Raw genomic sequence first — 19,288 nt, forward strand, 5'->3', positions numbered from 1 at the left:
GCTTCCCACTTATAGAATAGTGTGTGTGTGCGCGTGTGTATGTATGTGCCGCCTCTGAAGCACTTTTTTTTTTGGTGTGTTTATACATATACATACATATGTAGAGAGATAGACTAATGAAGGTATCCATTCATGTCCTTAAGAAGAGTTGCTTTCTAATGGAAAAGTTACTATTTTACAAGTAACACCTTTCATGAATGGACATATCTTTTAAAAAAAGAAAGACGCGACAGTCAACCATGTAAGACCTCGTGATATTTGTGAACTATGATTTAGGAGAGTTGTAAATGTGAATTTTCTTCAGTTTTCCATGTGGTCATAGATGCCTATTCGAAAAATCAGGTCTTTCACTTTTCCCATGTCATCAAGTTCATTTCTTGAGTTTTTATCTGTTGTAAATTATGAATCTACTTTGATTTTCCACATTGGGTACATATGCTCTTCTCAATCAGTTCTTTTTTTACTTTTCCCAACTTATCAAGTTCATGTCTTGAGTTTGGTTCTCTGCTGTCATTGTGAATTTGATTTGATTTTCCATGTGCTGTTCATAGATGAATCATATGCGCAAGCTCAATTGGTACTTGAGCAGTGCCACTCAACTCAGTCGGATGAGAGTGCTAAAGGATTGGTTTTGCTCGCTATGTCTACCTTATTTTCTGAAAGGTTAGTCTTTATGATGTGGTTATCCACTTTCAATTTATGACCTGGATTTTGAAGTTAATTGTTTTATTCTCCTTTCCTGGTGTTTTTTTTGTTTTTTAGAGGGAATTTTGGTGAAGCCATTGAGAAGCTCCAGAAAATTCAAGATTTGGGCTTGTCATCTTTAGCTGTTAGAGGTAAAACTTGTGGCACTTATGATAGAATCCACAGTTTGAAGTTCCCATGGTAACAATTAGGCATATGATTGCAGTTGCCGCCTCTGAAGCACTTGCTGGGCTTTATTTAGAATCATATCAAGTAAGACTTGTTGAACTGCTGATGTCTGCCTGAACTGATTTTTGGCATATAGTTTATATATAATATAGGATCACTTAGCAAATATTTCTCCAAATGTAGGATGATTTTTCATCAGCAACTGCAGATATGTGCTTGCAACTGCTGGAAACCATAAGGCTAGAGATTGGTGGTGGTGGATCTGACATTTTGGAAGCTCGTGCAAAAGCATTGAAAGGGCTGGTTGAGTTGGTCCATGGTAATGTTGAATCAGGTGAGAAATATAGTGGTCAAACTTTTCCTCTGCTTTCTGTGTTATTCTTTGTTCTAAGGTATTGAAATTGTGTGTGTTCATTTCAGCCCAGTCATTCTTTGAAGGATCTCAAGGTGATAAAGGTTGCTTTGGTAAGGATTTGCCTTGTGAGACATCACAGATGACATAGTTCTACAATATATTGATATCGTGATGTATAGGCAACGTTGCACTATCTTTTGGTGAATTCCTGCATTGTAAGCGGAATTTCCAAATGGCGAGGGAGTTATATCAAAGGGCAATGCAGGATGTATCAGAACGTAAAGATTTTACTGACTCACAGTCCGTATCAGCTTGTAACATGAATTTGGAGGAGACTTTGTTAGGAGCTACTTGTGCTCTAGGACAGCTTGAGGCTCATTTGGGGTAAGACTTCCTTTAAATGTTTGGCTTTCCCTTGTATGAACATATATTCCAATATCTTCCCTCATGCACAGACTTTTCTGGTGGCTGTAGGAATTTTGATGATGCTGAGGAAATACTAACTGCAGCACTGAAGAAAGCAGAAGAGTGCTTTGGTTTGCTACATCAATTTATTATTGCATGTATGACAAAATCATTTGTATCCTATTGATTTTATTTTATTTATGCAGGTAATTATCATCCAAAGGTAGGTATTATTTTGACCTGCATAGCTCTCATGTATCGACATAAAGCAGCCATGGAGCGGTCAAGCTCGCTTTTGATTCAAGAGGTCTGAAACTATTCTCAGAGCCATTGGCATATACAAATATCTATACACCACATGCATTTACTTTCTGTTTTACCATTGCAATGCCCATGCAATGTCAACCCAGTAACAATGATTTGCCTTGGGTGGAATTTGTTTTAACATTGTGAGTAGGTTTTGGGATGCATTTCCAAATTTTTTAAGAATGCATGGTTCAATGGACACAATTTAGGGTTTATTCCCTAGGTGACGTTGGTGGGTTTGTTTCTAAGGATTACTTCTGAAGATTCTGAAAAAAACTTAAGTTAAAAATAATGTCAAGAAACTGTTCATTTCAAGGACCTGAATCCAAAGGATTTAACGAGTGGCCCTATTGCAGTTACAATAGTTGAATATGAAATACTTTCTTCTCAGGGTTTCTCTCTTTCTCTCTCTCTATCTCTTAAAGGGTTTCATTGAATAATGCAGGGACTCTATAGAAGAGCAATTGAAGTGCTCAAAGCTCCACCCTTGGAAGTAGAAGGTATGCCAAATAATGAAAAAGTTCCAAGTTTGCATCATGCAGAAATCAACTAGAGATAGAATAACAACCATTCAAAATCTTTTTACAGGTGTTGGAGCGACACGGTCTAGAAGGGATATTCTTGCCCTTGCAAGAGGTATACATTGCTTCTAAAATTTAGTGGATCTTATTTACTTCTTATCCACATCTTTTGCGGAATTGCCCGACCTCTTCAAGATATTCCGCTTTCACCCTAATTATAAGATCTTTTTTCTGGAAACAAACTTTGTAGTAGTAGCAAAAGCTGTGTCTTTAGGGTAAAGTGATCTCTCTTTCTGCAACCCTTGCTTCCGTCAGGCATTATAGTTTTTGAGTCTTCACTGAAAGAGACGAAGCTATAGATTGCAGGGGTTAGCATGGCTTCCCAGATTGTTGTGCTTTGGCCAAAGTAATAGATGCCCCCTGCTTTTCAGTTCCATATTTTTAAGAAGGATGAATTGTTTAAATTGACTCAAGAGGAAAAACATATGGAAATTCATTAAGAATTCAGCTGCAGCAATCAGTGAAAGTTTTGTTTGTACTTGAAGGGTTTATCTAGATTTAGCAGTGCTAGATGTGAGGGAGGCCGAAGAAACATTGGACAGTTGCAGCTTACTGTGGATATGACCTTAGGTAGGAGGTTGTGGAGGACACAAATTAGGGTATAAGGTTAGTTGGTAGTAGAGCGTTGTCTCACTTATCCTTCGATACTAGTAGTAGTAGTATTTCTCCTATAATTTCTTTTCCTTCGAGTTTTGTTACTGTCTACTGGCTCTTGTACTTCGATTATCAAAGTATTTAGTTGTAGTTATTGTTCTTTTTGTTCAAAATGCTTTGTCATGCTTTCTATGGTATTTTGCCATAGTTTCTTCACTTCCATTATTTATGTTTTGGTCTGCTTTGATATGCTTTTCCTTGAGCCGAGGATCTATTGGAAACAACCTCTCAAGGTAGGGAGGTGTAAGGTCTGCGTACACTCTAGCCTCCCCAGATCCCACTTGTGGGATTACATTGAGAAAGTGAATCTTTTCAAGTGTGATTTTATGGCATTCCATCCTAGTACCTGGATCAACTTTCTTGGTTGTTATGCAGGTGGGTATGCAGAGACGCTTATCGTGCAACAAAACAGAAAAGCAGAAGGTGAAAAAATGAAGCAGTGGGCTGAAACAGCTTGGACAAATCGCAGATTGTCACTCGCGGAGGCACTAGAGTCATCCGAGTCATCAACCAAAGTGTCTGTCATAGATACTCGAATAAGCCGAGTCCTGTAGTTGTTTCCTTCCTTAACATATTTTCGATCGAAAAGTTCAAGGCACATTACGTTCATCAACTCACAAGTATCTATATACTTTTTGTAGATATGATATGCTCTAAACACCAGAAGGGATTTCGAAATTTTCTTGAATAATGAATGTATCACTGTTGTACATTACTGAATGTTGATGAAGAAATTAAAGATATACAACATTTAGAGAGGAATATCAAGGCCTTTTCCAATTTCTACACCAATCATTTCAAGAATTCCCTTATTGAAAATCTGAAAAATGCAACACACAAAGATTACAATATAGTAATTAATCAATTAAAACCAAATATTCAAAGGTATAAAAGATGTATAGTTACCAATTCCACAATAAATGTACCAATAAGACCAATCATACAAGCTCTAGAGTTCCATATCTCAGCAGTATTAGTAAAACCCAAAAGGGGTTTGCTCAACTTTGGTACTTCTTTTGGCAACTCCACCTACACAATACAAGTTTCATTTACAAAAACTTGAAATATTAAATTGTAACTATGGTCCACTTTTAAACTACCACTTCAAAAAAAAAAAAAAGTTATATAGATGTGAAAACAGGTTTTGGGTGTTCTCCAAATTTCAATACAATTTCAAGTTGTATTTGAAATTTTTATAGTCAAACGTTGATTTTCAAATAAAGTGAATTTTCATGGACTAATGAATCCTAAGATGTCACCTACTTAGTTTCTTCCGACTCCACCTAACCACAATGGTGAAATCAGAAATTTAAATAAGGGGATTAAAAAAAGGTCTTATACCAATAGGATTTAACAATTTATGTATATCCTAAAAAAAAGTCACCCCCCACCCCCCCTATTTATATATGTAATTCCCTTTGTCTGTATTTATGTTGTGCAATTCAGATTTAGAAAGTCAAATTGTTTACTTTGATCATGAATTCAAACATGAAATAATTTCAAGTTTTTCCAATAATAAAATTTGTATTTTTAGAAACAACATAAAAAGTACTCTAAGTTTCAATGATCGATATTTCAAGATACAAAAAAGAAAAAAAAAAATTACAATCAAAGAAAAACTTATTTGAATGTGATATGATAAAGCACATACCCCAGCTGGAACCTTTGCAGCTTGAATGTTGAAGGAGGTCCTTTTGGTAATTTTCAAGTTGGGATTATTAGGCAGAAAAAAATGGTGATTTTGAGAATAATTTGCAGAAAGTGTTGTTGAGAGAAAGGAAGATGAGAGTGAAGCCATTGTTAATCACAAAAAATGAACAAATATTTTTAGCCATTGTGTTGTTGTTTTTGTGTTACCTTATCAACAAATATTTTTGTGGTCTCCAAAATTCTAATAGCTTTCTATGAGTGAGTGGGTTCCACTCCTACCATATTATGTGACCTCCTTCACACCTCATATATTTCTTACTTTTAATTTTTGGTTAATAATTTGATGTATAATTATGTTTTTTTAACTCGTTTTTAGTTGATATATGTGTTTTCCAATTTTGAATGTACATAAGTAAACATTATTTAGATAAAGTTGAATAATTAGACACATGCATCTGATATTATAAGTGGTACGATGCAAATGATCATATTGTGTCTATTTGTTGAACTTTGTCTAATTATATATCCCTAAAGTTAAGAGGTTTTAGATGCCACTTATTGAGTTGATTTCTATTGGTTTCATCAAAAAAGTTATCTTCTTACTTCTAAATTTTAATAAACTTATTTTCAAAGTCTTAACCAATCAAATATAGAAAATTTGAAAGACATTTTCTTCCATATTAAATACATCCTATATAAAGGGGTGGATAGCAATTTGATTGTTTAGTTATTGATAAATTTTCTAATTTCTAGTTTTTATAATATCTGATTTAGTAATGGTGAAGTTTTTTTTTTTTAGGTTATTGTTCAATTAATTTTGTTTTTTGTTTATTAGTTATTATATTTTCATTACTATTTTATTTTCTTTACACCTAAAATTGTTGCACCTAAGCTAAGAGTCTCTTGAAAACAACTTTATATATCTTTACGAGCTAAAAGTAAGGTCTACATACACTATATTCTTCCTATTCCCTAGACCTCACATGTAAAACTCCACTGGATATGTAGTTATTGTGAATATTCGTAAATTTATCATTATTACTAACCGTTCCACCGTTAATTTTTAATCAAAAATAAAAAAATGAAAAAAAGATTTAATTTGAGAAGACGAAAATGAAACACGTAGTATGTAATATAGGGGTCACGTAGCCATATCTATAACTACAGCCCACTATAAAAGCTCACGTTCCCCTTCTTCCCATGCATGCAATTCTTTAATACAACTAATATTTTTTTTAATTAATTAATAAATAAAAACAAAACAAAATTCTTATTTAATTTGAGCTTATATATATATATATGTCTTCTATATTATTCAAACAAATACAATAGAAAACTAAATTCCAATTTATTTTTGTTTTGGTTGATTTTCTTTTATTAAACTTAGTAAATTATTTAATACACTTTAATAAAATTTTATTCTATTATAAACTAATTAATCCGAAAATTAAATAATCTTATCATGTAATTCATAAAAGACACTACTAAACATAGGCTGAGAAAATAACAATCGTAAATTAAAATTAGTGTTGCTAAAAGCTTCGCTATTTAGCAATAGAACAATAATAATAATAATAATACTAGTAATAATTAATCTTGATCCTCACCTAAACTTCTAGCTAGTACAACAACATAAAATTAACAAACAACATTTTTAGAATCGATCAAATTTGATAGATTCGTCCTCGGAAATAAAAAATTCAACCACTTGACGTATGTCCGACGCGTTCGTCAACGTTCCCTTTTACGTTTATTAGCATTAGAAATGTAATTGATGTCCCCTTGGGGAATATCACACAAGTCATGTTGATCCATTGTCAATACAGTTACTGGACTTGAAGGGACATAATTAAAAACTCCACTTGTTATGATTAATTCTTGAAATTCCTTAATCAAGAATTGTTTATTTATCATCATTCTTTGACACTTGCTTATATCATCCTAAATTAGAAAAAAAAAAGATAATCAATTAATATGTGAAATTATCAAACAACAATAATGAAGTTCTTAGTTAAGTATAATACTGGATCCCTCTGCACATATTAGTTGATTACTTTCTTTTTTACACGCATATTAAGAAATTATAAATACAAGGGTAATTTTACCAATTCCCAGTTAAGAACTTTTTTGAAACTTTACTTAATATGAGAAAAAAATTAATGCTTTCTTATTTTAGTAAGGTGATCAACTAATATGAGACAGATGTACTACTCCTTAATTTCCACATGATGTGACAATTAATTTTTATAGAGTCAAAAGAGGTTTTCTTAATACATGTTTTTTTGCAAAGTATTTTTAATTATAGTATGGCTTATAGTGCCTTTTATCTAGCTTCTATATTTAATTATATTTTCAAATTCGTATCGAATATTAGTTAATTTAATTCACATACTTGAATATATATGACATAAGTTAAAATAAAGAAATTATTATTTTCTAATTTATTTCTTTTTAAAAAAAGGATTGTGTAAATATTTACCTTTTGATCTTGAGGTATGAGCCTAGTAAAATTATTGAAACAAGAGTCATCTATTAATAGAGACAAATCTTCAGAAATGCATGTAACAACAGATTGTGCAATCACACAAGGCCTGAACTCCAAGAATTTAGCATCTGTCAACATATAAATATTAATCAGTCTGTCGGTACAATATAAGTTAAATTTCTTCGAAAAAACGAAGAAGAATTTTAAGTGGTTGATTTCTCATATGACCACTCAATTAATCATTATTATCTCAGAAAGTTACTTTCTGAGATAATTATAAGTCGAGAAATCAATTCGAGTTTTAAGTGGTGTTTTTTTTACCTAAAAGAATTCGAAGAAGTAGGTCATTGACACTTTTGAGTGAATTAATACTCCATTGAAATAATTCAATATATGAATATGGTGTTGTAGAATTTAATCTCCATCCTAAAGTCTCCAATAATGTCAATTCCATACGTTGAATCATTGTTGATTCAAACAAATGTCCAACTCCTTCCATCTGCAAATATCATCAAACAACAACAACAATTAATAACATAATCAGTATAATTTCACGAATATAGTCTGTCGAGAATAATGTATACGTAGACTTACACCTATCATATGAGAATAAAAAAAATTATTTTTGATTGACACTCGAGTTAATCTATCTATCAATAATGATTATATATATATATAAACTACCTGTAATTCAAGCAATTGAGGGGGACTTGTTTCATGAAATTTAGAGGCCACAGACAAACATGCAATTGAGAGTAACTCAAACATCCAATATTTCCATCCCTACAAAAAAAAAAATTGTGTAATATAAAATTTGATCAATTAACTCGAATTCAATTATTTATTAATTTTTAAAAATAAAATATTTCTTAAAAAAAACTTTAATATAAATTAATATTGTTACCTGGCACTTGTTTAAAGAGATAAACTGATCGAGGTAACTTGCAGCACCAAAAACAGTTCCAAATGAGAGATTCCACCTCCTTTGAGACTTTACATATGTTCATAATCATTAAAAAAAATAAAAATTAGGAGATAAAAAAACACATACAAAAAAAATAGTTACTATGCAAGAAAAATTGAATCTTAATACTAGAACAATTTATACATGATACAATTATAGTAAATTTATTTTAAATTTCGTACAAAAAATTATTGAATTCAGTTGAACCAATTGAGACTATACTACATAGACATCTTAAGAGGCGGAGATAGAGGGATCAAAAAAGGGTTCATTCCAACTCTATTTGTTGGAAAAATCACACATTATCTTCGTGAAAATCTTGCCTCTGGTACTGAATCTACGTCTTACGATAGAGATGGGAGACATGATTCATAAAAAACGATGATGAAATTACCTTAATAAGCCAATGAATAGCTTTGAACCTTGCATTCTCAATAAAACAATTCTCTTTTATAAACTTCACATAGCCTATTTTAGGCATGTAACTTATCTCCTTGTTTAATAAAACCTCAAAAGCTTCTTCACAATCTTCTTTTGATTTAAAAAAACAAGAATTTTCGACATCATTTTTTAATTCTTCTTCTTTTTCTAGCCAAATTTCATCACAAAGCAAACTCTCCATCTTTTGTAGAAAGAAAGAAAAAAAGTACAATTTTTAAATTATTCCAAGAATGACTTATAATTTGTCAGTGAAAAATTTAGGGTACAAATAGTTTGAAAAGAGGACAAAATGCAAATGATCACTACATGATAAGATAGTCTGCAAAACTATAAAAAGGATTTTATAAATTTGTCTCTTTCTAGTGCTTTGTGTCATGCACAAAAACCTTAAGGTAAACTTTAATATATAGTATAATAGTAGTATTAAAATTCTTGGTGGAGTAAAGAGTCATATGAAGTAGTAGTATATACAGCCTGGCTAGGCAAATTTATAGCAAATTGAATTTAATTTCTATGAAGCAAAAATTATATAAAAAAATATTTTGGGATCTTAGTAGCTCAGTTAATTGGCTATCTGAACTCCTTGTTGAAGATACGATGTGGGGTAACCCCTCCCATTTCCCCTTCCCCTACCCCCAATTTTTTAAAATATATCTATATGTTTATGATAGATATTACTCTATACTAATAATTATCATAATAATTATCATGGGGATTAGCTATGAATGAGTCATGGGAAAAAGAATTAAATAATTTCTTGATTTTGTGAAATATTAATTAGTTTGTATCAAATTTTAGAGGCTAAAACATTAATTATTTTGAACCCAGAACTTGTAACTGATACAAATAGCATTCTTTTCATTTCAATGTGACACATTTTGTTTTTAATATATCTCAAAAAAGAATAATATAAATACCTCCGTCCATTTTTAACTGATACAAATAGCATTCTTTTCATTTCAATGTGACACATTTTGTTTTTAATATATCTCAAAAAAGAATAATATAAATACCTCCGTTCATTTTTAACTGATACAAATAGCATTCTTTTCATTTCAATGTGACAAGTTTTGTTTTTAATATATCTCAAAAAAGAATAATATATAATACCTCCGTCCATTTTTAACTGTCATAGTTTTCTTTTTTAGAGTTAAACGATAATAATTTTGACTAACATTATGTATTTTTTTCATCATATTGATATGCAAAAAATTGGAATTTATAGCACTTTTCATATAGTTTTTAAATATCTAATTTTATTTTTTAAATATCAAATTAATGTAATTTAATTTAACTTTCAAAAGTAATCAAATTAACAACTTTCGAAAAGAACAATTTTTAACCGCCTTAATATTCGAAATTTATTTTAACCATGCAAGTAATCAATTGACATGACATCATATGACTAAATTACTATGAAGGTATTATACTTAATTTTTTTATACTATAAATATATAGTTGCAAAGGTTTTTTTTTTTTTGGGGGCGAGGAATGAAAAATGGTAAATGCAAACATGATATATATTATATTTTTGACTGCAGTAACCTATTGCGTGAACCCACGAGGATTATCGCTGTTTGGCTTACTCATTTTATTATTCTATTTGCATTGTTTTCATCATATATATAAAAGTACGCACAAATTTAAGTTTTTACTACTAACATTGTGGGGATATTACTAACTTATTGCAGAGTTAAAGGTTGGTACGTATATTCTTCTGTTTTAATTTATGTGATACGATTTAATTAATTATGAAAAAAAGATTTTTGGTATCCATAGAATAATGTAATTATGAATCATTTATTAAGAATTGAAGGATAAAAAAAAATTTAAGTTAAATTATTTGAATAGATTAAAAAATGTGTCGAATAAATTGAGACTACTAAATATTTATGAAGAATGCACTTTTTTGGGTATTGATAAGGAATGTGGTGCAGTAACTTCCCCAGTATCCCGTATTTTACGCCAGCTAATTCGCTGCAACAACACAAAATAAAAAATAAAAAATAAAAAATAAAAAATAACTAATTAATTTATTATTTATTTTTTCTGTCTCAATTTATGTTATGTTATTTAATTTGATATGATATTTAAGAAAGTAAGGAGAATTTTTGAATTTTGTCTTATTAATATTAATAAATGTTTGTATGGTTATAAATCAGATTTTTTTTAAAAAAATGTTTCATATAAATAGTTTTTTTTTTCTGTCACAATATATTTATAGTCTTTATTATTATTTAAAATATATGTCTCAAAGACTTGTCATTTTAAAAGTGAAAGGACATAACTAACTATTTTTCTCCTTTAATTTATTTTAATAATTGTGTTTCAAGACTACAAATACTTTAATTATGATACATTAATAGAGAAATATTCAACAAAAAGAGATTGTATTTTAAGACATAAATAAAAGTAAAATAGTTAAATATATATCATCAACATATTTTTTTATAAAAAAGAACAGATAAATAAATAAAAATATGACAAGTATTTTAAGATCAAAAGAATATATATTGCATAATATTCAGTTCCTAGTGAAGTTGCTACAAGAATTAAAAGCCTCTCGTGGTTGGCTTAACTAGAATGAAATTTAATTCACACACTGACGCCGACATCCCAAAAAAAAATCTTTTAAAAGGGGTGTAAAACTACATTTAAAATAGGTTGGAGAGAATATAAGGAGTATTCGTGTGGCGGAATTAATAAAGACTTTTGAAGCTTGTGATCTGATAAATTATTCTCTTATTTTTCAATTTATGTGATGATATTTGATTGGACATCAAGTTTAAGAAAAAAAAATAAGTATGTAGAAACTTATGATCTAAAATAAATCAAATTTGGCCATAAATTATTTTATTAACGATAAAATGAAAAGCATACTACTAGTAAATAGAGAAAGATGTGAGAACTCCCTATAGAAGTGAGTATCACGTAAGTTGGGACATAATAAAGGATAGAAGGAATATACAACATTTTTGTGGTTAATTAGAACTTTTTTTTGTTAAGAGTAATTAAAATAAAAACAACAACTATAACATACCCCCAACATAATCCCACCAAACAGGATTTGGAGAAGGTAGAATGTACGTAGACTTTATCCCTTCTAGAGAGGTAAGAGTAACATAAAAAGTTTTAATTAGATATATTTTTAAAAACATTAATTAAAGGGTATTTGACCAAGCTTATAAGCTAGTCAAACTTATTTATAAACACTATTTCACTCATAAAGTACAAAAAGTGACTAATTAGAACATTTTTTAGGAATTGGGGTGTTTAATTAGAACATGACTTAATTCAAGTATCTGAATAAATTATCCTAACTAGTTTAAGGAGTTGTGTGTATTAAGCCTTCATTATATTTTGCTTGGATACTATACATACGTCAAAATAAGTTTGACTTGATTTCTCAGTAGTCACTCAATTAGTTTCAACAAATAATTATTATCTTAGAAATCATCTTTCTTTGTTAAAAAAAATTGGACTAATTTTTTTGAAAAAAAAAAGATATAACAATTATCAGTTGAGTGATTATCTAACTAAATCAACCCCTTTAAATTTCTTCCAATTCAAGTTAGTAAGAAATTTTTTTTTGATAATAATTACACTTTGTAATGCATGCATGATAAAGGCAATATATATCATCTTTCTGTATGGAAGAGTGTCAAAATCATGATGCCTATAGCTAGCTGTCTATGAAGTCTAAATTAATCTATCCTCAATGAGTTATTAACAAGGAAAATCCATACATAGTGAAATATCTGCATGACAAATACACAAATCACAAATGATATACAAATATACAAAAAAATATATGTATTCTTTGACACCACTCTAAAGTTTGTTCTACAACAACATTTGGTCTAACCAAACATAGCTTACAATCAACCTATTCACTTTTCTCTTCCATTCTATTCTTTTTTATAATTTCACCAAATCAACCAAACATCTCTATATATATACACATGACCTCCCATGCACTAAATAGAACAACAACATCAAGTTAAGTTAGTAACAAAGGGAAAAAAAAAATCGAGATTTGATTTTTTGTGCGCGAAAATGGGTGCTATTGAAATATTTCTTGTCTCTCTGACGATTGCATCGTGTCTCCTCCCTAGCGTTTCCGCTGCAACTAGACACTATAAATTTGAAGTATGCATATATATTATTGCATAGTTTCCTAAGTGAATTCAATTTTTTGATTTAGAATTAATTAGCATCTAGTATATATATACTTACATTATTTTTTTCGTGTTTCAGATAAAAATGCAAAATGTGACACGACTATGTCACACGAAGAGTATAGTTACAGTAAATGGACAATTTCCTGGACCTAGAATTGTGGCAAGGGAAGGTGATCGTCTTGAAATTGAAGTTGTCAATCATGTTCACAACAACATTTCCATCCATTGGTAAACGAATTAACTTTTATTTTCATGAAATTTATAAGGTTCAACGAGCAATATTTAATATTTTGCGATTATTATATAGGCATGGAATTCGACAAGTTCGTAGTGGATGGGCAGATGGACCAGCCTATGTAACACAATGTCCAAATTCAAACTGGCCAAAATATTTGTATAATTTCACTATAATTGGTCAAAGAGGAACTTTTTGGTGGCATGCACATATTTCATGGTTGAGATCAACTCTCTATGGTCCTATTATTATTCTTCCTAAGAAAAATACTCCTTATCCATTTGCTAAACCATACAAAGAAGTTCCCATCATCTTTGGTAATTAACAAATCATAATTAATTGAAATTTTCATAATCCTTGATTAATATGACTATAAGAAATTAATTATTTGAATACAATATATATGTCACACAGGAGAATGGTTCAATGCTGATACTGAAGCTATAATTTCACAAGCTTTACAAACAGGTGGAGGCCCTAATGTTTCTGATGCTTATACTATCAATGGACTTCCTGGACCTTTATATAACTGCTCCACAAAAGGTAATAAAACAATTATTTCGCTTTTCAAATAATGTTAGTGCACTAAAATATGATATTAACACTTTTAGATATGTTATTTATACAGATACTTTTAAGCTAAAGGTGAAGCCTGGAAAAACATATCTTCTTCGATTGATCAACGCTGCACTTAATGATGAGCTTTTCTTCAGTATTGCAAATCATACTCTCCAAATTATCGATGCTGACGGAGTTTATGTGAAACCATTTGAGACAAATACACTTATTATTACACCAGGACAAACACATAATGTTCTTCTTAAAACTAAGCCTCATTTTCCTAATGCCACATTTTACATGACCGCTCGACCTTATGTGACAGGTCTTGGTACATTTGACAACTCTACTGTTGCTGGAATTTTAGAGTATGAATCAAAAACAAAACTCCATTTGAAAAATTTACCGCTTTTTAAACCGTTGCTACCAGCTCTGAATGACACAAATTTTGTCACCAATTTTACTAGTAGATTAAGAAGTCTCGCAAGTCCTCAATTTCCTGCTAATGTACCTCAAAACATCGATAAACGTTTGTTTTTCACAGTAGGTCTTGGAACAAGTCCTTGTGATCAAAACAAAACATGTCAAGGACCTAATGGTACAAAATTCTCAGCTTCAATCAATAATGTGTCATTTATATTACCTACAACTGCTCTTCTTCAATCTCATTTCTTTGGTCAATCAAAAGGTGTATACAAACCTGATTTTCCTTATAGTCCTTTAAATTGGTTTAATTACACTGGGAACCCTCCAAATAACACTCTTGTTCATAATGACACAAAACTTGTGGTTTTGCCATTTAACACGAGTGTGGAGTTAGTAATGCAAGATACAAGCATTCTTGGTCTTGAAAGTCATCCTCTTCATCTCCATGGATTTAATTTCTTTGTTGTTGGACAAGGATTTGGAAATTTTGACCCTAATAAGGATCCATCAAATTTCAACCTTGTTGATCCTATTGAAAGGAACACTGTGGGTGTCCCTTCTGGTGGTTGGGTTGCTATTCGATTTCTCGCGGATAATCCAGGTAACTTTATAAGAATTTGCAATTAAATATCATTCGAAGTATTATATATCTAGTTAAAATTTCTGACTCTGCGAATAATGATGTATGTGTGTTTGTTGTTTGTTACTAGGAGTGTGGTTTATGCATTGTCACTTGGAAGTTCATACAAGTTGGGGATTGAAAATGGCTTGGTTGGTTCAAAATGGAAAACTTCCAAATCAAAAGTTGCCTCCTCCACCAATGGATCTTCCCAAATGTTGAGAATTTAATTTTGTGCAATTTTGGTTTTGTTAGTTTGTGGGGTATCTTTTGTATTTCCATTTCTTATCAGTTCATGTATGTTATTTTTATTTGATTGTGTGAGAGAGAGTTAAAGGATTTTTGTAAATTCAAAACTCTTACAAGTTTGAAATCAATAATGAGAATTAATATAATTATCTTAATATTTCTTGCATTCAGAATAATCGATAATATTTCTTGCATAAATGTAGAAGTACATTTATAAAAGGGTGAAAATCATTTACACTTCCAATTTTTAAACCGTCTATAGAAAACAACCTCTTTACCCCACAAAGGTAAGGATAAGATCTGCGTACAAAGGTGGGATTACATTGGACATGTTGTTGTTTAATAGAAGCTGAATATTTTTTCTCGAAAAAAATGAAGAACATTTGTTGATCACAGTTCTCTTGAACTGTTCCAATGTAACAGAAAAGAATGTAAATAACACATTAACTTAATGTAGGAAAAAAATTTCCAAAAAAAAAAAAAAAAGGAAGATCAAAACACTCAAGAAATCGCGAAATGAGCAGTTGAATTTCAGTTCTTGTTCAACATTTAGGAAGATCTGAAGGTGGAGGAGGTAACTTTTGACTAGGTAACGATCCATCTAACACGATCCAAGCCATCCTTAGTCCCCAGCTTGTGTGCACCTCGAAATGACAATGCATAAACCATACTCCTGTTTTGACATATCACAATGTATGATCATTATTATTATTTTTACATTCATTTGTTTACAAAGAAAGTTGTTAGTTACCTGGATTGTCCGCGAAGAATCTAAAAGCAATCCATCCACCAGCAGGGACACCAACCGTGTTTCTCTCTATAGGGTCCTTGAGATTGAAGTTGATTGGGTCATTATTAGGATCAAAGTTACCAAATCCTTCACCAACAACGAAGAAATTGTGACCGTGGAGATGAAGGGGATGATTTTCAGCACCGAGAATACTAGTGTCCTGTAACACAACCTCAACACTCGAATTAAATGGTAAGACAACAAGTTTTGTTGCATTGGTTACAAATGTGTTGTTTGGTTGTGGTGATCCTGTATAGTTGAATGGATTTAGAGGGGTAGCTGGAAAATCTGTGGTGTAAATTCCATTAGATTGTCCAAAGTAATGAGATTGGAGTAATGCTGTCGTTGGAAGGACAAACGATATGTTGTTTACTGATGCTGAAAATTTAGTGCCATTAGGTCCTTGGCATGTCATGTTTTTAGGGCATGGATTAGAACCAAGTCCTATTGTAAAGAGAAAACGCTTGTCAATGTTTTGTGGAACGTTTGCTGGGAATCGAGTGTTAGCTAAGCTACGAAAGTTCTTGGTGAAATTGGCAACAAAACTAGTTGAAGTCATATTTGGTAAGGTTGGTTTAAAAAGTTTGGTTTTAGTTTTGTTGGTGGGAGAACTATGTAAAGGGGATTCATATTCTAGGATACCAGCAACAGTAGAGTTGTCAAATGTTCCAAGACCGGAGAAGTATGGCTGAGCCGCCATTAGGAAGGTAGCGTTTGGGTAATGTGGCTTTGTTTTGAGAAGAACATTGGTGGTTTGGCCAGGGGTGATGAATACTACATTTGTGTTAAATGGTTTGGTGTAAATAGCGTCTGTATCAACGATGGTGAGGGTGTGATTGGCAATGCTGAAGAACAATTCATCATTTAGTGCAGCGTTGATCAAACGTAGCATGTAAGTCTTTCCTGGCTTCACCTTCAACTTGAATGTATCTGAAGAAACATGATATGTTAATTTGAAAACGACATATGCTAGTATGTATCGTAGCCTGTGATTATCTCATGTAAAAACTTAAGTCATTAGACACAGCACAATTTCATTTACTTAATTATATTCTCAACAAGCCCTCTTCACGTGCAAGACTGATTCTTTTTCATAGACTAAGCACGTGGAAAACTAGAAATTCTTTTTGATAACTAGTAGTTATGAGACTCAAACTCATGATACTATTTCGAATTGTGGTCATATCTCTAACAACTTAAGCTTTTAGATAAGATGGTCACATAACAGTATGAAACATTGTGGTTGTCATTATAGTCATTGATTATCTATGATGTTCAAACTCTTCAAAAATGTCGTTAGATGTGTGTCACATCTTCCAAAAGTAGTGCATTTTTGGACAATCTGACACGAGTTCAACATCATTTTTGGAGAGTCTGAGCAATAACGGTGATTATACCTTTTGAGGAACAATTATATAAAGGTCCTGGTAGGCCATTGATAGTATATGCATCTGAAACATTTGGTCCACCTCCTGTCTGAAGAGCTTGATTTATTACAGCCTCAGTATCAACATTCCACCATTCCCCTAAAACCAAAACAAAAAAAAACAGAACATCAACATTTGTGTCAACTAATATTAAAATTTTACTATAACAAGAACATAACATGGTCTGTTTTACTATGATACTTACCAAACATGATTGGAATTTGCTTGTGTGGTTTCTTAAATGGATATGACTCGTTACGTCGTGGCAAGATGATAATAGGCCCATAAACTGTTGCTCTTAGCCATGAAATATGAGCATGCCAGAACAGAGTTCCCCTCTGACCGATGATCGTGAAATTATACGTGTAACTCTTGTTAAATTGGATCGGACATTGTGTAACGTATGCTGGTCCATCAGCCCATCCGTTTGCAAGTTGCCTAATTCCATGCCTATTACAACGCAAAAAACAGTATAATAGTTATACAATCTTGTTTAAACTGGAGTAACTTTTTTCGATACTTTATTCTTGTGTTGTCTAATTTCTTACCAATGAATAGATATATTGTTGGAAACTTGGTTGATCACCTTAACGATCACTCGATCACCTTCTCTTGCAATAATATGAGGGCCTGGAAAACGTCCATTCACGCTAACTATGCTCTTCGTGGTGCATAGTCTCGTTACGTTGTGTTTTACAATCTATAGACACAACAAAAATGTAGTTAGTTTCAATGACATTAAGAGGAAAAAAAATGAAGTTTATAAGTTGTTACATTGAATGTATAATGCCTAGTAATGCAAAATGTTGATTGAGGCAATAGACATAAAATGGCAAATCCAAAAAGCAAATATGAGTAGCCCATTTTGTGGTGGATATTATTATTACTATATTTAGGGGACTATATATAGGGACATAATTAGGTAATAATATTGAATTAAGAAGATGAAAAGATTAATTGAAATTGTTTGAATGAAAGAAAAATGTCATTTTCTATGTTGAGTTTGGTCACCTTGTGAGTTCCTCTTTGCTATGTTGGTCGACCTTAATTTTAGAGTGTTGATAAAGTAAAATGATTTACTTAACATGTTCAATTGTAAAAAAAATTATTATTACAAGTAAGAACATCTTAATATCATCAACTTTTACGATTAATTAGTTTAATCGTGATTAAAGAAAGATTACAAAATATTTAAAGACCATCCTAAACTTGACATGTAAACTATAAGTTGTCTTAATTTATTTAGTTTAGGGGGGAGGGTTTAGAAATGTCCCTATTATTGTAGTTAAAATGTTAATCTTTTATGACCCCCCTTGTTTTGTTCGTGTTAATCTGTGGTTGAACTGTTAATTTTATGTTTTTTTTAAAAAATTTCTTTTGGTGTTCGATAATTATATTGGGGTCTGAATTAATTTAAATTCATGTATTGCAAGATTCATTTCTAAGTGTGGCACTTTCAATATGTTTTTTTTTTCATTCCCAAGAATTTGAATCTGATACTTCGAAGTTCTAATTAAAAAGAGTGAAGGAATACCGATCAAACCATCCCACCATAACTCAGATTAGTTTTATGTTGTTTTTGTTAATTATTCACCCAAGATAAACAAAGTACATAACCAAATAATTAGCGTGAATATTAAAACATCTTGTCATAATTATTTTATTCTTAATTGACGACCACATCATATGCTTGGGGGAAATTAAAAAAGATTTTCTTGAACATTATATTCTGTTGATTCTGTTTTATTTATAATTTTAAGGGATAAGGGTCTGAAAAATATCCCAACTTTGGTCGAATTTGCTGTTGCGATACTAAACTTTCATGAGGACCTATTACCTCCCTAGACTATTTAATACCGTATTTTTTACCCCCTGAACTATTTAATAGTGTATTTTAAAGGTATATATGTGCCCACGTGGACACATTACTATTTATAATTTTGCATTATTTTTTATGTCCACGTGGGCAAATATATATGTTTAAAATACGGTATTAAATAGTCTAGGGAGGTAATAGGTCCTCATGAAAGTTTAGTATCGCAACAGCAAATCCGACCAAAGTTGGGGTATTTTTCAGACCCTTATCCCT

At 31.1% G+C, this 19,288-nt stretch overlaps 5 protein-coding genes across 5 annotated transcripts in view; 2 read left to right on the top strand and 3 right to left on the bottom strand.

The window, feature by feature from the left end:
- LOC102598776 (uncharacterized) overlaps positions 1-3,936 on the top strand; it is a 6,651-nt gene extending 2,715 nt beyond the window's left edge. Inside the window, exons 2-12 of the mRNA XM_006340950.2 lie at positions 552-663; positions 763-836; positions 911-957; positions 1,057-1,207; positions 1,294-1,338; positions 1,408-1,612; positions 1,703-1,764; positions 1,840-1,940; positions 2,385-2,439; positions 2,528-2,575; positions 3,550-3,936. Coding sequence (XP_006341012.1) covers positions 552-663; positions 763-836; positions 911-957; positions 1,057-1,207; positions 1,294-1,338; positions 1,408-1,612; positions 1,703-1,764; positions 1,840-1,940; positions 2,385-2,439; positions 2,528-2,575; positions 3,550-3,728 — 1,079 coding nt within the window. The 3' untranslated portion in view covers positions 3,729-3,936. The remainder of the gene's footprint in view (positions 1-551; positions 664-762; positions 837-910; positions 958-1,056; positions 1,208-1,293; positions 1,339-1,407; positions 1,613-1,702; positions 1,765-1,839; positions 1,941-2,384; positions 2,440-2,527; positions 2,576-3,549) is intronic.
- Positions 3,843-5,018, bottom strand: LOC102598436 (high-light-induced protein, chloroplastic). The gene is made up of 3 exons (XM_006340949.2): positions 4,826-5,018; positions 4,081-4,203; positions 3,843-3,994 (listed from the first exon to the last, which is right to left on the bottom strand). Exons 1-3 carry the CDS (start codon positions 4,970-4,972, stop codon positions 3,926-3,928), a joined length of 339 nt encoding a protein of 112 aa, XP_006341011.1. The 5' UTR covers positions 4,973-5,018; the 3' UTR covers positions 3,843-3,925.
- A 1,414-nt stretch (positions 5,019-6,432) lies between these two features.
- LOC102580810 (putative cyclin-D7-1) lies at positions 6,433-8,787 on the bottom strand. The gene is made up of 6 exons (XM_006341148.2): positions 8,668-8,787; positions 8,214-8,300; positions 7,994-8,092; positions 7,631-7,808; positions 7,304-7,437; positions 6,433-6,765 (listed from the first exon to the last, which is right to left on the bottom strand). Exons 1-6 carry the CDS (start codon positions 8,752-8,754, stop codon positions 6,556-6,558), a joined length of 795 nt encoding a protein of 264 aa, XP_006341210.1. The 5' UTR covers positions 8,755-8,787; the 3' UTR covers positions 6,433-6,555.
- A 3,927-nt stretch (positions 8,788-12,714) lies between these two features.
- Positions 12,715-15,122, top strand: LOC102581150 (laccase-17-like). Its single transcript, XM_006341149.2, has 6 exons — positions 12,715-12,863; positions 12,972-13,123; positions 13,203-13,447; positions 13,545-13,673; positions 13,759-14,715; positions 14,825-15,122. Exons 1-6 carry the CDS (start codon positions 12,771-12,773, stop codon positions 14,953-14,955), a joined length of 1,707 nt encoding a protein of 568 aa, XP_006341211.1. The 5' UTR covers positions 12,715-12,770; the 3' UTR covers positions 14,956-15,122.
- Positions 15,123-15,217: 95 nt separating this feature from the next.
- LOC102581484 (laccase-17-like) lies at positions 15,218-18,063 on the bottom strand. Its single transcript, XM_006341150.2, has 6 exons — positions 17,974-18,063; positions 17,748-17,899; positions 17,405-17,649; positions 17,170-17,298; positions 15,734-16,702; positions 15,218-15,655 (listed from the first exon to the last, which is right to left on the bottom strand). The coding sequence occupies exons 1-6, from the start codon at positions 18,061-18,063 to the stop codon at positions 15,525-15,527; spliced, it is 1,716 nt and encodes a 571-aa protein (XP_006341212.1). The 3' UTR covers positions 15,218-15,524.
- Positions 18,064-19,288: the final 1,225 nt, after the last annotated feature.

This window comes from Solanum tuberosum, unplaced genomic scaffold (genome assembly GCF_000226075.1).
Source record: "Solanum tuberosum cultivar DM 1-3 516 R44 unplaced genomic scaffold, SolTub_3.0 scf00021, whole genome shotgun sequence".
In the NCBI taxonomy this organism is placed as follows: Eukaryota; Viridiplantae; Streptophyta; class Magnoliopsida; order Solanales; family Solanaceae; genus Solanum; species Solanum tuberosum.

Coding starts and splice junctions, on each gene's coding strand:
- LOC102598436 (XM_006340949.2), bottom strand. CDS start 4,972: ATGGCTTCACTCTCATCTTCCTTTCTCTCAACAACACTTTCTGCAAAT. Junction 4,204..4,825: donor CTGCAAAGGTTCCAGCTGGG/GTATGTGCTTTA, acceptor TGTATTGTGTAG/GTGGAGTTGCCAAAAGAAGT. Junction 3,995..4,080: donor GTACATTTATTGTGGAATTG/GTAACTATACAT, acceptor TGCATTTTTCAG/ATTTTCAATAAGGGAATTCT.
- LOC102580810 (XM_006341148.2), bottom strand. CDS start 8,754: ATGCCTAAAATAGGCTATGTGAAGTTTATAAAAGAGAATTGTTTTATT. Junction 8,093..8,213: donor TCTCTTTAAACAAGTGCCAG/GTAACAATATTA, acceptor TTTTTTTTGTAG/GGATGGAAATATTGGATGTT. Junction 7,809..7,993: donor CTCAATTGCTTGAATTACAG/GTAGTTTATATA, acceptor TGATATTTGCAG/ATGGAAGGAGTTGGACATTT.
- LOC102581150 (XM_006341149.2), top strand. CDS start 12,771: ATGGGTGCTATTGAAATATTTCTTGTCTCTCTGACGATTGCATCGTGT. Junction 13,448..13,544: donor AGAAGTTCCCATCATCTTTG/GTAATTAACAAA, acceptor TATGTCACACAG/GAGAATGGTTCAATGCTGAT. Junction 13,674..13,758: donor ATATAACTGCTCCACAAAAG/GTAATAAAACAA, acceptor TTATTTATACAG/ATACTTTTAAGCTAAAGGTG.
- LOC102581484 (XM_006341150.2), bottom strand. CDS start 18,063: ATGGGCTACTCATATTTGCTTTTTGGATTTGCCATTTTATGTCTATTG. Junction 17,299..17,404: donor GCAAATTCCAATCATGTTTG/GTAAGTATCATA, acceptor TTTTGGTTTTAG/GGGAATGGTGGAATGTTGAT. Junction 15,656..15,733: donor ATTCTTCGCGGACAATCCAG/GTAACTAACAAC, acceptor ATGTCAAAACAG/GAGTATGGTTTATGCATTGT.